Here is a 16,914-nt window from a genome sequence, read left to right as displayed (position 1 = left end):
AGTACAGGAAAGAGGAGATTGAACAACAGATCAATGACTAGGCCGTGGCAGCACCAGTTACGGAGGTATGATGGGGCCAACGTCACCGGAATGCAGTAAGTAAAACCCAAGGTGAATGACGTGTCAGTGACGGTGATGGGGTGACTTACGCAGACCCATGGGTGCTTGAGGGCCTGGTCAGCAGTGATCCTCTTGGTAGGGTTGATAGTCAGCATCTGGTTAATCAGGTTCTTGGCTTCGGGGGTCACTGTGTCCCACTCAGGGGAGGGAAACTGGGAGGGAGGGAGAGAGAAGGGGGTGTGAGAGAGAGAGAGAGAGAGAGAGAGAGAGAGAGGTGGAGAAATGGTTAGAGGTGCACATTATGTCAAGACGGTACGAGGACAGACATAGACACAAATACACAGACACACACACACTCAACAAACGCCACAGCCCGGTGCTCTGTGATGGAGATTTATTGAAATAGACTGAGGAGGAGGAGGTAGTGCTGGTCATGGCAGGTCTTTCCGCTTCAATCGTCCGGCTGCCCCACACTAATGCCCTGCCTGGTCCTCACAATCCTTCCGGAGAGCTACTAGGTGTGCCAGCTTTTGCTCCAACCCAGTTGTAACACATCCAAACCTGAATTAGAAGGTAATTAGTAAGTATCTGGTCAACAGATAACTGTAGTTAGCAGAATGATGTGTGCTAAATTCGTGTTGGAGCAAAAATCTGCAAGAATGTACAGTAGCTCTCCAGTAGAGAGGGTTGGCACCCCTGCCCCAAACCAAAAGCACACGTAATACAAGTTATAGTCCTGCTGCATTTATACATATCACAGCATCCTTGTTAGCTTGGATTCTTCAAGCACTAGTTTGAGCTGTGCCCCTGGCCGACACACTGCTATAGTGTCTACTAGGCCCCTGCACCTCGATTAACAACTCAATTAACAAGTGTGTGCGTTCGTGATTGTGTGCGAGGAACACTACCCGAGCAAAAGTGTGCACTCAGACAGGCAAACACTCTCTCTGTTGGACACACACACAAACACCCATACACACACAGACACAGAGTGAGGCTGTTCCCCCTCTCCTTCCATCAGTGCAGTGTTAATGACCTGAGAGCTGCTAAAAGCTCCTGCCAGCCCAAACCAAACCAACACCACTCCACTGCTTCCCTACAGCTCTCACTCCATCCCTCTCACCCAAGGCCTCATCCAAGGCCTCATCCAAGGCCTCATCCAAACTGACACATGTACGTAAACGGACAGACACAAAGACATAGACAGATTTACCCACACAAACACACAAGATATTACTCACCACTCTGAGTCAAGGACACTAACAAGACACACAAACGCAAAAATGCATACACACAAGTCTGTTCTCATTCCATAGTGGTGAATGGTAAACAGAGAGAGAGAGAGAGAGAGAAGGGCAGATGGTCACTACTCACATCGTAGGCCCCAGCCTTGATCTGCTGATAGAGCTTGTGCTGGTCCTCATCCCAGAAGGGAGGGTAGCCCACCAGGAGAATGTACAGGACCACACCTGCACACAGAACACACACAGAGGGGGTTAGTACACACACACACACACAGCTATGTCTCACTATACTTGTGAGGACTTTTTTGATTCCCATTAATAATCATACTTTCCCTAACCCTAACCTTAACCCCTAAACCTAACCACTAACCCTAACCCTAACCACTAACGCCTAACCCTAATTCTAACCCTAACCTTAACCTAACCACTAACCCTAACCACTAACGCCTAACCCTAATTCTAACCCTAACCTTAACCCCTAAACCTAACCACTAACCCTAACCACTAACGCCTAACCCTAATTCTAACCCTAACCTTAACCCCTAAACCTAACCACTAACCCTAACCACTAACGCATAACCCTAATTCTAACCCTAACCTTAACCCCTAAACCTAACCACTAACCCTAACCACTAACGCCTAACCCTAATTCTAACCCTAACCTTAACCCCTAAACCTAACCACTAACCCTAACCACTAACGCCTAACCCTAATTCTAACCCTAAACCCTCAGCCTAAAATAGCCTTCATACAAGTGAAGACCGGCAAAATGTCCTCACTTCTCTGAATTGTAGTTGGCTTACTATTCTTAGGAGGACTTCTGGTACTCACAAGTATAGTAAAATGTGTACACATACACACACACAGGTTGGAGGAGTCACTCACCACATGCCCAGATATCCACCGGCTTGCCATAGGGGTCCTTCCTCAAGACCTCTGGAGAGAGGTAGCCCGGAGTGCCTGCAAAACCTACATCAGCAAATAACATGTCAAAAAGAATAAAACCAAAGTCTAGGATCTAATGTAATGACATTGCCAGAGAAGTGTACCAACACGGCATTCCATCAAAACCCCCTATCATGCCCATTCAGAAGAGCTATATCAATGAGTAGCACTATGATCTGACAAGAAAGAACCAGCCAGAATTCCAATCAGAGATGTCCAGTCTGTACCTGGAACTCAGAGTGTGCACAGACTTCTGTCTCATTGGCTAGATAAGACCAAGTCTGCTAATTTGGAGCTTATTCCTCAACACCAATCTAATAAACATCTATTAATGCATGTGGGCACTCAGCCAAGGCCCGCTGGCCCCTGTTTCTCTCTGGAGTGTGGTGTAAGTGACAGGTTCAAACCACTCTGTCTGGAGAGATGGACAGGGGGGGGGGTCAAATCAAAAGGTTGTCAGATTAAAGGTGAGGGGCCCTACTGTCAATACTGCACAACCTCTGGGCCCACTACCTTGATGTGCAAATGCCAAGCGACATTATGCCAGTGAGGAAGAGATGGAGAGCAGAGCTATGGAAGGAGTGGAGGGATGAGCAGAAGAGAGGGTGGTGGGATGAAAGAGGTACAGAGGAGGGCAGGATGATAACGCAGAAAGAGGATGGCGGGATGGGGAAGGAGAGAGGTGGAGGTAAAGTATTGGCACTGGCCCATAGGACTACAGTTGTAAGATCGGTGCCATTAAAGAGTACTGCTCACACTTTTTTATTCACTGAAGACATTTAACTTACATTTTAGTCAGTTAGCAGATGCTAAATTTAGCGACTTACAGTTAGTGCACCTTAAAGATAGCTAGGTGAGACAACCACACATCTCAGTCATGCTAAGTCCATTTTTCCTCAACAAAGTAGCTATCAGCAAAGTCAGAGCTAGTAAGAAAGAACATTTAAAAAATAAGTCAAGTGTGAGTGTTAGGTTACTTAATATATTCTTTAAAGAGGTAGGGTTTCAGATGTTTTTGGAAGATGGGCAGGGACTGTGCTATCGTCAGGGAAAAGCCAAGAGACCAGATGTGCCAGAAAAGAGTACTCGTGTTGGTGTGTGGGTTTGAGCATAGCCTGAAGGTAGGGAGGGGCAGTTCCTCTTGCTGTTCAGTAGGTAAGTACCATGGTCTTGTAGTGGATGCGAGCTTCGACTTGAATCCAGTACAGTGTGCGGGGGAGCGGGGTGACATGGGAGAACTTGGGAAGGTTGAACCCCAGGCAGGCTGCGGTGTTCTGGATAAGTTGCAAGGCTTTGATGGCACAAGATGGGAGCCCGGCCAACAGTGAGTTACAGTAGTCCAGACGGGAGATGACCAGTGCCTGGATTATGACCTGTGCCGTTTCCTGTGTGAGGTGAGGTCGTACTCTACAGATGTTGCAGAGCATGAACCTGCAGGAGCTTTGATGTTTGCAGAGAACCTCAGGGTGTTGTCCAGGGTCAGGCAAAGGTTATTTGCACTTTGGAAGGGGGACACCGTAGACTTGTCAACCATGATGGAGAAGTCTTGGAGCGCGGCAGGCCTTTCCAGGGAGGAAGAGCAGCTCTGTCTTGTCGAGGTTGAGCTTGAGGTGGTGGCCCCACATCCAAGCAGAGATAGGCACGGGTATCAGAAGGGGGGAAGGAGAAAAGTAGTTGAGTTTCATCCGCATAGCAATGATAGGACAGACAATGCGAGGATTTGACGGACCCAAGTTACTTGGTGTTTAGAGAAAAGAGGAGAGGGCCCAGACCTGAGCCTTGGGGAACACCAGTAGAGAGAGCATGTGGTGCAGACACAGATCCTCTCCACGTCACCTGGTAGGAGCGGCCTGCCAGGTAGGATGTAAAGAGTGTGCAGAGCATGAGAGACCAAGCCCTGAGAGGGTGGAGAGGAGGATCTGATGGTTCAAGGTGTCAAAGGCAGCAGATAGATCTAGGAGGATGAGAACAGAAGAGAGAGAGTTGGCTTTGGCAGTGTGGAGAGCCTCCGTGACACAGACGAGAGCAGTCTAGGTTGAGTGTCCAGTCTTGAAGCCTGACTGGTTAGGGACAAGAAGATCGTTCTGAGAGAAATTACGAGAGAGTTGGTCAGCGACAGCGATGCTCAAGTGTTTTGGAAAGAAAAGATGGGATACCGGTCAATAGTTTATGATGTCAGAGGAGAGAGATGAAGTCAGAAGAATGACTTCCTGTCATTGTACGTCTTCCATCTTTGTCATCTTTTATGCAATGTACATTTGAATGTTTAAAGTCAAACTCTTACCAAACCATGCCTGCTCATCTCCCTGCACCTCGATGGCCAGCCCAAAGTCAGCCAACTTCACCGCGGCTCCTTTCAGCTTACTGGCCAGGAGCAGGTTCTCTGGCTACAAACCAGAGCCAAACCATAGAGAGGAGACAAGACAGACAGAAAGAGTATCAATCAATTAGGTAAAACTAATTGAAGAAGAAACTCCTTCAAGAGTCGATAAAAGGCACAGACAGAGTTGAGTCATTCAACTGAACTGTGAGGTCCATGAACGCTGACTGCAAAACATGACAGGAATCTGGATCAGAAAATCCATGAAAACACATACTGTACCAGTCAAAAGTTTGGACACACCTACTCATTCAAGGGTTTGGCTTTATTTTTACTATTTTCTTCATTGTAGAATAAGTAGAATCAAAACTATGAAATAACATATTTGGAATAATGTAGTAACCAAAGAAGTGTTAAACAAATCCAAATACATTTTATATTTCAGATTCTTCAAAGTAGCCACCCTTTGCCTTGATGACCGCTTTGCACACTTGGCATTCTCTCAACCAACTTCATGATGTAGTCACCTGGAATCCATTTAAATTAACAGGTGTGCCTTCTTAAAAGTTCATTTGTAGAATTTATTTCCTTCTTAGTGCATTTTAACCAATCTGTTGTGTTGTGACAAGGTAGAGGTGACATACAGAAGATAGCCCTATTTGGTAAAAGACCAAGTCCATATTATGGCAAGAACAGTTCAAATAAGCAAAGAAAAATGACAGTCCATCATTACTTTAAGACATGAAGGTCAGTCAATACAGAAAATGTCAACAACTTTGAACGTTTCTTCAAGTGCAGTCGCAAAAACTGCCAAGCGGTATGATGAAACTGGCTCTCATGAGGACTGCCACAGGAAAGGAAGACCCAGAGCTACCTCTGCTGCAGAGGATAAGTTCATTAGAGTTACCAGCCTCATAAATTGTAGCACAAATAAATCTTTCACAGAGTTCAAGTAACAGACACATCTCACATCAACTGTTCAGAGGAGACTGCGTGAATCAGGCCTTCATGGTCGAAATGCTGCAAAGAAACCACTACTAAAGGACACCGTTCAAGAAACACGAGCAATGGACATTAGACCGTTCTGTTCTTTGGTCTGATGAGTCCAAATTTGAGATTTTTGGTTCTGTGAAATGCAGTGTAGGTGAACAGATGATCTCCGCGTGTGGTTCCCATCATGAAGCATGGAGGAAGAGGTGTGATGGTGTGGGGGTGATTTGCTGGTAACACTGTCAGTGATTTATTTAGAAGGCACACTTAACCAGCATGGCAACCATAGCATACTGCAGCGATATGCCATCCCATCTGGTTTGCGCTTAGTGGGACTATCAATTGTTTTTCAACAGGACAATGACCCAAAACACACCTGCAGGCTGTGTAAGGGCTATTTGACCAAGAAGGAGAGTGATAGAGTGCTGCATCAGATGACCTGGCCTCCAAAATCACCCGGCCATAACCCAATTGAGATGGTTCGGGATGAGTTGGATTGCAGAGTGAAGGAAAAGCAGCCAACAAGTACTCAGCAAATGTGGGAACTCCTTCAAGACTGTTGGAAAAGCATTCCAGGTGAAGCTGGTTGAGAGAATGCCTAGAGTGTGCAGAGCTGTCATCAAGGCAAAGGGTGGCTACTTTGAAGAATCTCAAATATAAAATATATCTGGATTTGTTTCACTTTTTTGGTTCCTACATGATTCCAAATGTGTTATTTCAAAGTTTTGATATCTTCACTATTATTCTACAATGTAGAAAGTAGTAAAAATAAAGAAAAACCATTGAATGAGTAGGTGTGTCCAAACTTTTGACTGGTACTGTAGGGGAGAATGAAGAAAGGCATAAATCATTCAATGTCATGTGTGTCAGAAGTGGGTGGGAGTACACGTAGTGTGCCTCTGAGGGTCAGAGAAGGTCAGAGAAGGTGAATGTAAATACCCCTGGGGTGTGACCTTCAATCAGTATCTATGGGGGGCTGTTGGGAGGGAGGGGGTAGAATAGGAGGGCGGGGGAGGGGAGGGGACAGGGACAGGTGGAGTGGGGCTGTGGTGTGACTGCCGTATGCAGTGCCGAGTGCCCTCATGGCCCCGGCTTAGTTTGACTGATTCTGCGACGGAAGCGTGACATTTTTGCTAAGTCTCCACCGTGCGCCTCTGTCTCTCTTCACTCTCTCTTGAGCAGGGAGCATAGAAGGAAAGGAGCGAGGGAGACAGAGAGAAAGAGAGAGGGAGAAGAGGGAGAGAGAGAGTTCAAGAAAGACAGGGAGAACAGAGAAAGGGAGATAAAGAGAAAGGACAGAGAAAGAGAGTGTCGACAGATGGAGAAGAGCGAGAAAGAGACAGAGACAAAGAGAGAGAGAGAGGTTACACCCGCCGTGATGAATTAGAGGTGGCATAATAAGTCCCCCTACAGTCTACGCTGGCGCTGGAGCGCTCCAGCGTGACATCACCCAGGTTGCCGTAGCAACCAGGCTGCCACCAGCATCTCTCTCGTCCCCTTCGCTCTTCCCTTGTTTACCTTCATCCATTTGGCCTCCGGAGATGCCATGCAGGCAGCCAGCCCATTGTGATGGTCTTTGTGTTTGTGTGGTGGGGGGAGGAGCTCTCAGCTTCTCTCTTATTCCCTGTATGTCTCACTTTTCATCTTTATTCTTGACTTTATTGCAACCTCCTCCCCCTCTCTCTTTTTTTTTTTATTTCCAAAGGACATAAAACATATAATGGAGTGGCATGAGGCCTTACTCCATGGTAACAGTCTTACACACGCATGCGTAACACACACACACTTCATTATTTCCCCTTCACTTCGCACACACACACACAAACACACTTCATTATTTCCCCTTCACTTCGCACACACACACTTCATGATTTCCCCCTCACACACACACAAACTTCATGATTTCCCCCTCACACACACACACACACACACACACACACACACACACACACACACACACACACACACACACACACACACTTCCCCCTCACTTACTGCTTGTCTCTGCAGTGGATCTGCTGGCAAAAGTAGTAACAATGTATTTGACTTTTATGGAACGCCTCCCAGCTGAATGACGGATGGCTCGACTGGTACATGTACACAGAATAACGGTGGTAATACAAGATGTAGTTGTAGTAGTATTGGTAATAATGCTTTCAGTGCCGTGTTTGTAAGAGCTGTACGTTCAGGAGGCTCACCGTGACATTCAACACATCTTGTTGACTAGAGCATGTAAACGGTTTGCTCTTGACAAAGCTAAGCCTAAATGGGTCCGTTGTCCACCTTTCAAACCAAAACAAAATAACTCTTATTGTTAGTAATGGAGTGCGGTGGTAAGTATCACCAGGCCAGCCAGCACTGTGTCTATTCACCGTGATGTCACCCTGGCTATAAATAGAAGTCAAATGGTGCTCCGTCTGCTTTCGTCAGAGATGGAGAGAGAGAGAGAGAGAGAGAGAGAGAGAGACACAGAGAGAGAGAGAGAGAGAGAGAGAGAGAGAGAGAGAGAGAGAGAGAGAGAGAGACACACACAGAGAGAGAGAGAGAGAGAGACACACACACAGAGAGAGAGAGAGAGAGAGAGACACACACACACACACACACACACACAGAGAAAGAGAGAGAGACACAGACAGAGAGAGAGAGACACAGACACAGAGAGAGAGACAGACACAGAGAGAGAGAGACACACAGAGAGAGAGAGAGAGAGAGAGAGAGAGAGAGAGAGAGAGAGAGAGAGAGAGAGAGAGAGAGAGAGAGAATTAAAGAGAGAGAGAGAGTGAGAGAGAGAGAGGGTGAGACACACAGAGAGAGAGAGAAAGAGAGAGAGAGAGAGAGAGAGAGAGAGAGAGTGACAGAGAGAGAGAAAGAGAGAGTGACACAGAGAGAGAGAGAGAGAGAGAGAGGGTGAAAGAAAAAGAGTGAGAGAGACAGGCTGGGGAATGATAATCACCTGAAACACGCTGTCTGGCTCAGTGCCTCTACTTTTAATTCCAGTCTGACTAGATGGAAAGGGTCTGTTGTTTTTTCATGAGCCACCCTCTCTGACGTCCAAAGAATTGTATTTTTGTATTTGCTTACGTGTGTGTGGAATTTTGTGTACTTTTTCATTGGCTTACGTATACACACGCATGTGTGCATATGCGTCGGTAGGGTTGCCAGCGGGAGGAATTTAGGGGGTGGGGGCATGATGACGCAGCCCTCCCAGGTGTTGCGTTGCCATGGTGATATATGACTCACCTTGAGGTCCCTGTGCACAATGTCATGCTGGTGCATGTGGTGGACACTCTCCAGGATCTGATTGATGCACTGGCTGCAGAGAAAGGAGACACAGGACACAGAACACACACGTCAACGCGCAGACACATCACAACCATCACACAATACACAGTATGGGGTAGGAACTAATGGAAACTACTGGTTAATGGATTAGATGAGGTGCGTTTCCCCTTGTCATGTAAGCACTTTGAGCACTTGCAGGAGTGCAAAATCAATCCAATTCATGACTATTGCTGTATGTTATTATTAGAAACAGTGAACTAGAACTACTGGCTGAGAGGCTGAGAAAGATAGAGACTGAGAATGTGGGCCTCCTGAGTGGTGCAGCGGTCTAAGGCACTGTAGCAGTGGTCTAAGGCACTGCGTAGCAGTGGTCTAAGGCACTGCATCGCAGTGCTAGAGGCGTCACTACAGACCCGGGTTCGATCCCGGGCTGTATCACACAACCTGCCGTGATCGGGAATCCCATAGGGCGGTGCACAATTGGCCCAGTGTCTTCCAGGTTAGGGGAGGGTTTGGCCTCGGGGAGGGTTTGCTCTAGCGACTCCTTGTGGCAGGCCGGGTGCCTGCAGGCTGTCCTCGGTCGTCAGGTGAACGGTGTTTCCTCCGACACATTGGTGGGGCGGGTGTTAAGAATCGCGGTTTGGCGGGTCATGTTTCAGAGGACGCATGACTCGACCTTCGCCTCCTGAGCCCGTTGAGGAGGTGCAGCGATGAGACAAGATCAAAAAAGGGCTAAAAAAAGAAAACAATTAAAAGAGACACACATAGACTGAAAGAGAGCAAATAGGGAGACTGAGAAAGACAGGGAGATGCAGAGAAAGAGAGGGGAAGAGTAACTGTGCAGAGGAGTCTGTGGGGAGCCAGAGAAACCTAGCTAGTCTCAGCCCTTTCCCCATACGGGGCTGTTTTCTATTAAACCAAAAGCCTGCAAGACAGTAGATTTATTTACCATGTCAATTCAGCGCCAAGGCACATTTTCTACTGTCGACCTCACATCTGTCATATCCTCCCAACAATCTGACTGGACGCACACACGGTTATATTCCATCTAAATGGGCAAAATTTAAGTCACACTGAAGTTGGTGCTTTTTGGCCCTACTTTACACATTGCCAGTGGCAATGTAACTTCTCTGCAGTTTTATAAGGTCTGTGGGTAAAACAGACACCTACTAGGCTTAATGCTGAATAAGGCTATTATCGACTTCAGTATGTTTTAAGAGAATATGTTGAAGTGGGTTTGATAATACATGGTCTGTTTCCTAGTCTTTCCCACATACATTTTTTTTCACAGTTTACTATAGAATACTACAGAACTTACCATAGAATGCTGTAGTAAACGGTAGTATACTGTAGAATACTATACTACACCCTGTAGTATCCCTCGATCATGTGTAGTACTTACTTTAGAATGTAGTATACTGTCGAATACAATAGTGAATACTACAGTATCATCGAGAAAAAATACTACAAAGTAAATATAGTTATAGAAAAAAGCAGAAGCACTGAACTATCCAGTCCTACCTACAAACATTATGGAAAATGTGCTATTTTTGCTAGTTTCCTCAAGGAAAATGCCTCTAAACAGGGTATTCTAGTAGATGCCAGGCGCGCTGGTTTGTGTCAAGAACTGCACTACGGCTGGGTTTTTCACGCTCAACACTTTCCTGTGTGTATCAAGACTGGTCCACCACCCAAAGGACATCCAGTCAACTTGACAAACTGTGGGAAACATTGGAGTCAACATGGGCCAGCATCTCTGTGGAATGCCTTCGACACCTTGTAGACCTCGACACCGACGAATTGAGACTGTTCTGAGGACAAAAGGGGGCTGGGTGCAACTCAATATTAGGAAGGTGTTCCTAATGTTCGCTATACTCAGTTTTATTTTAATACAGTATTTATACTATAGTTAATTGTAAATACTACAGAATACTACAGTATACTACAGCAAATACTACAATATTCACTGTACCGCAAAAACACTACAATAAATACTATAGTAAAGTCCGCAAAAACACTACAGTGAATAATATTGTATTTATACCATAGTATACTATAGTATTTTTTCATATGTGTTGGTTCAACCTTTCTTTTTACTCTGTCTTTACACTCTCTTACACATTGTATTATAATTTTTTTTAACTGCTAAGAGGCTGCTATGTGCTGTGTTACATCAAACAAGCATTAAAAGCAACAGCCCCTTTCCATCTCGTAAGACTGGATTTAAAAGTGGAGGAAGAACACAAGAGAAAAGGGGATGAATGATAAAAGAAGGAGAGAGAAGAGAGATGATATTATGAGACAGGGTCCTAGGGGAGCATGGTACTCATGAAATATCCTTTCGTTCGGAGTAATCAGGAGAAAAGCTGTATTGTGGCCAAATTTGGCCAAATCTGTACCCTGCATTCCATTCCATCCCTCCACAAAGGCACCAGCACTGCCATTCCCAGTAAAAGGCTCTCTCTCTCTCAGGCATGTGTGTACACACACGCGCGTTTCCACCCATTTTTCTCCTTCACTCTCCACTCTCTCCCTTTTATCTCAACAAGATCTCATAGTTTCCCCTCAAAATTCGACGTATTATGGATGAACGTCTATTTTGGACGCATTCATATTAATTCCGTGTGGTTTACAGGGTTACTTCCACACGTTACAGAGTTAAAACAGAAACAACTCAAAGGTCAACACTATGGTTCGGGGAAGGCTCTGCAAACCAACAGACCTCATACCATCGAGAATCATCAAGTATTCTCACGGCTTGCTAGAGCTTTGTGAACTACTGGAGCGCAGTGGTCTGAGCAATGTGCTTCGGGACAAAGCATAACGAGTTCTCGCCCAGTTCTGGGCAATTGTTTTTCCTTTTTTTTTTGTGAGTGCCGTGGAAGGCATATATCGACGTTCTCAGGACCTTCTCAAACTAATTCTAGTGATTAGGCTGCTTATCTAGCTTACACGTTTTCTCACTCGACCCCAAATTCTTTATCCTCCCTCCTTGTCTCCTCTCCTCTTTTTCTCTCCCTCCAGTCTCTCTCCCTGTTCATCTCTTTCTCTTTCACCCCTCCCCCCTCCTTTCCCTGTACTTGTGAAAAGTCATACTCCCGGAGGCATTTTGCACCCTATCATATTCTCTCGCTTCCCCCTTTGCTTGATTAAATGAGAAGCTCAGGTGGCATGGTTGAGCCCGGACCCAGACTCTGTCCTGGAGAGACTCCAGCCAGAACAGAGCCATGCAGGCCTCTGGGCCAGAGCCTCCATATTGTCCACAAACTGTCTGCAGCTTCCTTCCCCCTCTGACAGCCACACTCACCCGTGGCCCACACTGAGTCTCACACTCTCTCCCACACAGCCCATGTGCACACAAACACCATGCCAGGACAATACTCAGCCTAGGGAGGAAAAGCATGAGTGTGGAACTGTATAGTTACACACAATGTCAATGAACATTATGTTCCACAGGAGGTTGGAGGCACCTTAATTGGGGAAGACTGGTTCGTGGTAATGACTGGTGCAGAATGAGTGGAATGGTATCAAATACATGGAATCTCTGTGTTTGACGCCATTCCATTCGCTCCGTTCCAGCCATTATTATGAGCCGTCCTCCCCTCAGCGGCCTACAATGTTACGTTCATATGTGCAAAAGGTCTCCAAAGAAACATGTTATGGTACAGACACAATTGTCCAAGTAAAGCCTAAATAAATGTAGGCTGCAGGACAACAGAGTGTTATGCGTTCTCAATAAGGATGTAGAATGACAGTGTGCACTGTACTGTGTGTGTGCGTATAGTAGGAGAGTGTGTTTTAACAATGTGTATGTGTGTGTGTGTGTGTGTGTGTGTGTGTGTGTGTGTGTGTGTGTGTGTGTGTGTGTATGTGTGTGTGTGTTTCCACCTGGCATCAGCCTCACTGTAATACTCTCTGGCAACAATGTCTTCAAACAGCTCTCCACCGGTGACACTGGAAGGAGAGAAACAACAGCTTAGTCAACACATGGACACCAGTCTGGAACCATGATGGTATGATGGCACACACCCAGTCTACCAGAGACACCGGGGAACACTGCCCAGAGAGAGCATGTTCCACTGGACAAACAAAACACACACACACACAAGCACACACACACACACACACACACACACACACACACACACACACACACACACGCACACACACGCACACGCACACGCACACACACACACACACACAAGCACAAACAAACACACACACACACACACATGGTTTATGCAAAAGATAATTCAGCGTAAGACAATTAAGAAAGTGTTTTGGTTGAGGAAGAATGTTACCAACACTTGGGGCTTAGGGTCTTAACCATAGATGTGTCCCCTCTCCTGAATGCCCTGTAGTTACACAGTGCTATCTGAGTGGTGACATATCAGCCTGTCCTCTCTGCAATAAGAACAGTTCCACTAGACCAGGGATGTCAAACTAATTTTGCCCTGGGGGCTGCATTCGGTCTTCAAGGGCCACACTGAAAATTTGATATATTTCCTCGCTATCAAAATGTGGGAAAAAATGATCCTCTGTCCATCGTTTTTTTTCAATTTACTATTCTCCCTGACTACAGTGCCATCGGAAAGTATTCAGACCCCTTGACTTTTCCACATTTTGTTAGGTTACAGCCTTATTTTTCTCATCAAGCTACACACAATAAGCCATAATGACATTTTTTGCAAATGTATTAAAAATGTAAAACTGGGGGCCTCCCGGGTGGCGCAGTGGTCTAGGGCACTGCATCGCAGTGCTAGCTGTGCCACCAGAGACTCTGGGTTCGCACCCAGGCTCTGTCGCAGCCGGCCGTGACCAGGAGGTCCGTGGGGCGATGCACAATTAGCCTAGCGTCGCCCGGGTAAGGGAGGGTTTGGCCGGTAGGGATATTCTTGTCTCATCGCGCACTAGCGACTCCTGTGGCGGGCCAGGCGTAGTGCACGCTAACCAGGTCGCCAGGTGCACAGTGTTTCCTCCGACATATTGGTGCTTCCGGGTTGAATGCGCGCTGTGTTAAGAAGCAGTGCGGCTTGGCTTGGTTGGGTTGTGTTTCGGAGGATGCATGGCTTTCGACCTTCGTCTCTCCCGAGGCCGTACAGGAGTTGTAGCAATGAGACAAGATAGTAACTACTAACAATTGGATACCACAAAATTGGGGAGAAAAAAAGTGTAAAAAATACAAATGTAAAACGAGAAGCTAGTACAGAGAGAGAACATTTAATGGATAATAGACAAGAAACAAACAAGGACAGCATCTGGACAGGGGAAAATGTAACGACATCAATGCTGACACGGGGAACAAACTGAGGAGCAGACAGATATAGAGGGACAATCAACAAAGTAATGGAGTCCAGGTGAGCCCAATATTGCACAGATCCACGAAATTATGGTGACAGGTGTGCATAATGAGCGCTGGGGAAGCGGGAGCTGGTGTGACACAATATTGAGGCCCTTTACTCAGTACTTTGTTATAGCACCTTTGGCAGAAATTACAGCCTCGAGTCTTCTTGGGTACAAGCTGGGCACACCTGTATTTGTGGAGTTTCTCCCATTCTTCTCTGCAGATCCTCTCAAGCTCTGTCAGGTTGAATGGGGAGAGTTGCTGCACAGCTATTTTCATGTCACTCCAGAGATGTTCGATCATGTTCAAGTCCAGGCTTGGGATGGGCCACTCAAGGACATTCAGAGACTTGTCCCGAAGCCACTCCTGCGTTGTCTTTGGCTCTGTGCTTCAGGTTATTGTCATGTTGGAAGGTGAATGTTCGCCCCAGTCTGAGATCCTGAGCAGATTTTCATCAAGGATCTCTCTGTACTTTGCTCCCTTCATCTTTCCCTCAATTCTAACTAGCCTCCCAGTCCCTGGATGATGCTGCCACCACCATGCTTCACAGTAGGGATGGTGCCAGGTTTCTTTAGGATGTGACGCTTAGCATTCAGGCCAAAGAGTTCAATCTTGGTTTCATCAGATCAAAGAATCTTGTTTCTCATGGTCTTTCGGTGCCTTTTGGCAAACTCCAAGTGGGCTGTCATGTGCATTTTACTGAGGAGTGGCTTCTGTCTGGCCACTCTACAGTACCATAAAGGCCTGATTGCTGGAGTGCTGCTGAGATGGTTGTCTGGAAGATTCTGGAAGGTTCTCCTTTCGCTACAGATGGAACTCGGGAGCTCTGTCAGAGTGACCATTCTTGGTCACCTCCCTGACCTAGGCCCTTCTCCCCCGATTGCTCAGTTTGGCCGGGCGGCCAGAACTAGGAAGAGTTTTCTTGGGGACCTTCAATGCTTCAGAAATGATTTGGTACCCTTTCCCAGATCTGTGCCTCGACCACAATCCTGTCTCAGAGCTCTACGGAAAATTCCTTCAACCTCATGGCTTGGTTTTTGCTCTGACATGCACTGTCAACTGTGGGACCTCATATAGACAGGTGTGTGCCTTTCCAAATCATGTCCAATCAATTGAATTTACCACAAGTTTTCTCCAATCAAGTTATAGAAACATCTCAAGGATGATCAATGGAAACAGGATGCATCTGAGCTCAATTTTCAAGTCTCATAGCAAAGGTTCTGAATACTTATGTAAATAAGGTATTTCTGTTTTTTTAATGTTTTCGCTTCGTCATTATGGGGTATTGTGTGTAGACATATTTAATCCATTTTAGAACAAAATGTGGGAAAAGGGAAGGGGTCTGAATACTTTCTGAATGCACTGTATTTATGTATATATATTATACTTAAACCACTTGCAGGCTGGATTGGTTCCTCCGGGCTGTTTGTTTGACGCCCCTGCGCTAGACTGTGCTCTACAAAGGGCTCTCAGTCTACACCACTTGACCTGCTGATAACCATACACACTATCACAGTTATCTATTACTGAAACTAAACAAAGAAACATGTCTCATGGTTTTGAGTATTGGATTAATTAATGATAATAATATGGTCATTTAGCAGACTTATAACTATTACATATAGCCATTACATGTGGCCTCTGCAGCAACCAAAGCCACGTGTTACTGTCTGGTGTTATAAGCACCTTTAAGTAGGAGAGTTGTGAGAGTATATTGGCCAGAGAGAGCAGGGGACTGGCTGACAGGTATACTCACAGATCAAAGACGAGGTAATGGAAGCCTTCCTCTGAGATACTTTCGTGTAGTCGTACTGTGGGACAGACAGACAGACAGACAGAGAAATAGAGCGAGAGTTAGAGAACAGTCAACACACACATACACGCACACACACACACAGCTCTTATCCCCTTATCTCCCGCCTGGACAATTCCTCCTCTGCTTCCCCCGAGCCCCAGGGACGCACTTAGGGCAGTGAGAGCTCGTTTGTGTCACGTTGTGACCTGCAGTTCGTGGAAAGCGAGATGTGAGATTTGCGTGGACACACATACACTTGCTCAATCACCTGTAGCCTCAGGCTGTGGAAGTGAAGCTCCTTCTAGGTAGGAGCTTAAGCTGTTTCATTTAGGTGACATCAGCAGGTGTCCGTGGGTTCATTCATTAGTGAGTGTTTTTGCACTGCCACTTAAGTCCTGTTGCATGTCTGTTCATGGTCTTCAGTGGCCAATAAAATACACAGTATGTGTTGGCATAAGAGATGTAGTTTGAATGTGCTGTGTGTGTGTGATTGCATGGGAGTATACAGTATGTTCATGTGTGTAACACCTCACAGTGATGTATGGAGCAATGAGCTCAGAACATCCAGCTGCTTCGGCCATCGTGCACACACCCCATCCCAACAACACAAGCACCCCATCCCAACAACACACGCACCCCATCCCAACAACACACGCACCCCATCCCAACAACACACACACCCCATCCCAACAACACACGCACCCCATCCCAACAACACACACACCGCATCCCAACAACACACGCACCCCATCCACAATTAATCTTAATGGTTGTACAGTCGTCTCAAATAAAACTGTGAAGGACCTCGGCGTTACTCTGGACCCTGATCTCTCTTTTGAAGAACATATCAAGACCATTTCGAGGACAGCTTTTTTTCCATCTACGTAACATTGCAAAAATCAGAAACTTTTTGTCCAAAAATGATGCAGAAAAA

The 16,914-nt window shown here is 46.2% G+C and overlaps 1 protein-coding gene across 8 annotated transcripts in view; it reads right to left on the bottom strand.

Annotated features, from left to right (window-relative positions):
* LOC115113238 (calcium/calmodulin-dependent protein kinase type II subunit gamma-like) overlaps positions 1-16,914 on the bottom strand; it is a 135,613-nt gene that overhangs the window by 40,466 nt on the left and 78,233 nt on the right. For all 8 annotated transcript variants that reach the window (XM_029640666.2, XM_029640653.2, XM_029640659.2 and 5 more), the window contains exons 4-10: positions 15,942-15,996; positions 12,730-12,795; positions 8,800-8,872; positions 4,534-4,636; positions 2,190-2,273; positions 1,435-1,529; positions 150-272 (exon numbers count right to left, since the gene is read on the bottom strand). In XM_029640666.2, the coding sequence (XP_029496526.1) occupies positions 150-272; positions 1,435-1,529; positions 2,190-2,273; positions 4,534-4,636; positions 8,800-8,872; positions 12,730-12,795; positions 15,942-15,996 (599 nt within the window). The remainder of the gene's footprint in view (positions 1-149; positions 273-1,434; positions 1,530-2,189; positions 2,274-4,533; positions 4,637-8,799; positions 8,873-12,729; positions 12,796-15,941; positions 15,997-16,914) is intronic.

This window comes from Oncorhynchus nerka, linkage group LG28 (assembly GCF_034236695.1).
Source record: "Oncorhynchus nerka isolate Pitt River linkage group LG28, Oner_Uvic_2.0, whole genome shotgun sequence".
In the NCBI taxonomy this organism is placed as follows: Eukaryota; Metazoa; Chordata; class Actinopteri; order Salmoniformes; family Salmonidae; genus Oncorhynchus; species Oncorhynchus nerka.
Note: the sequence above shows the minus strand (reverse complement) of the source record. Positions and strands in the feature narration are given on the sequence as shown.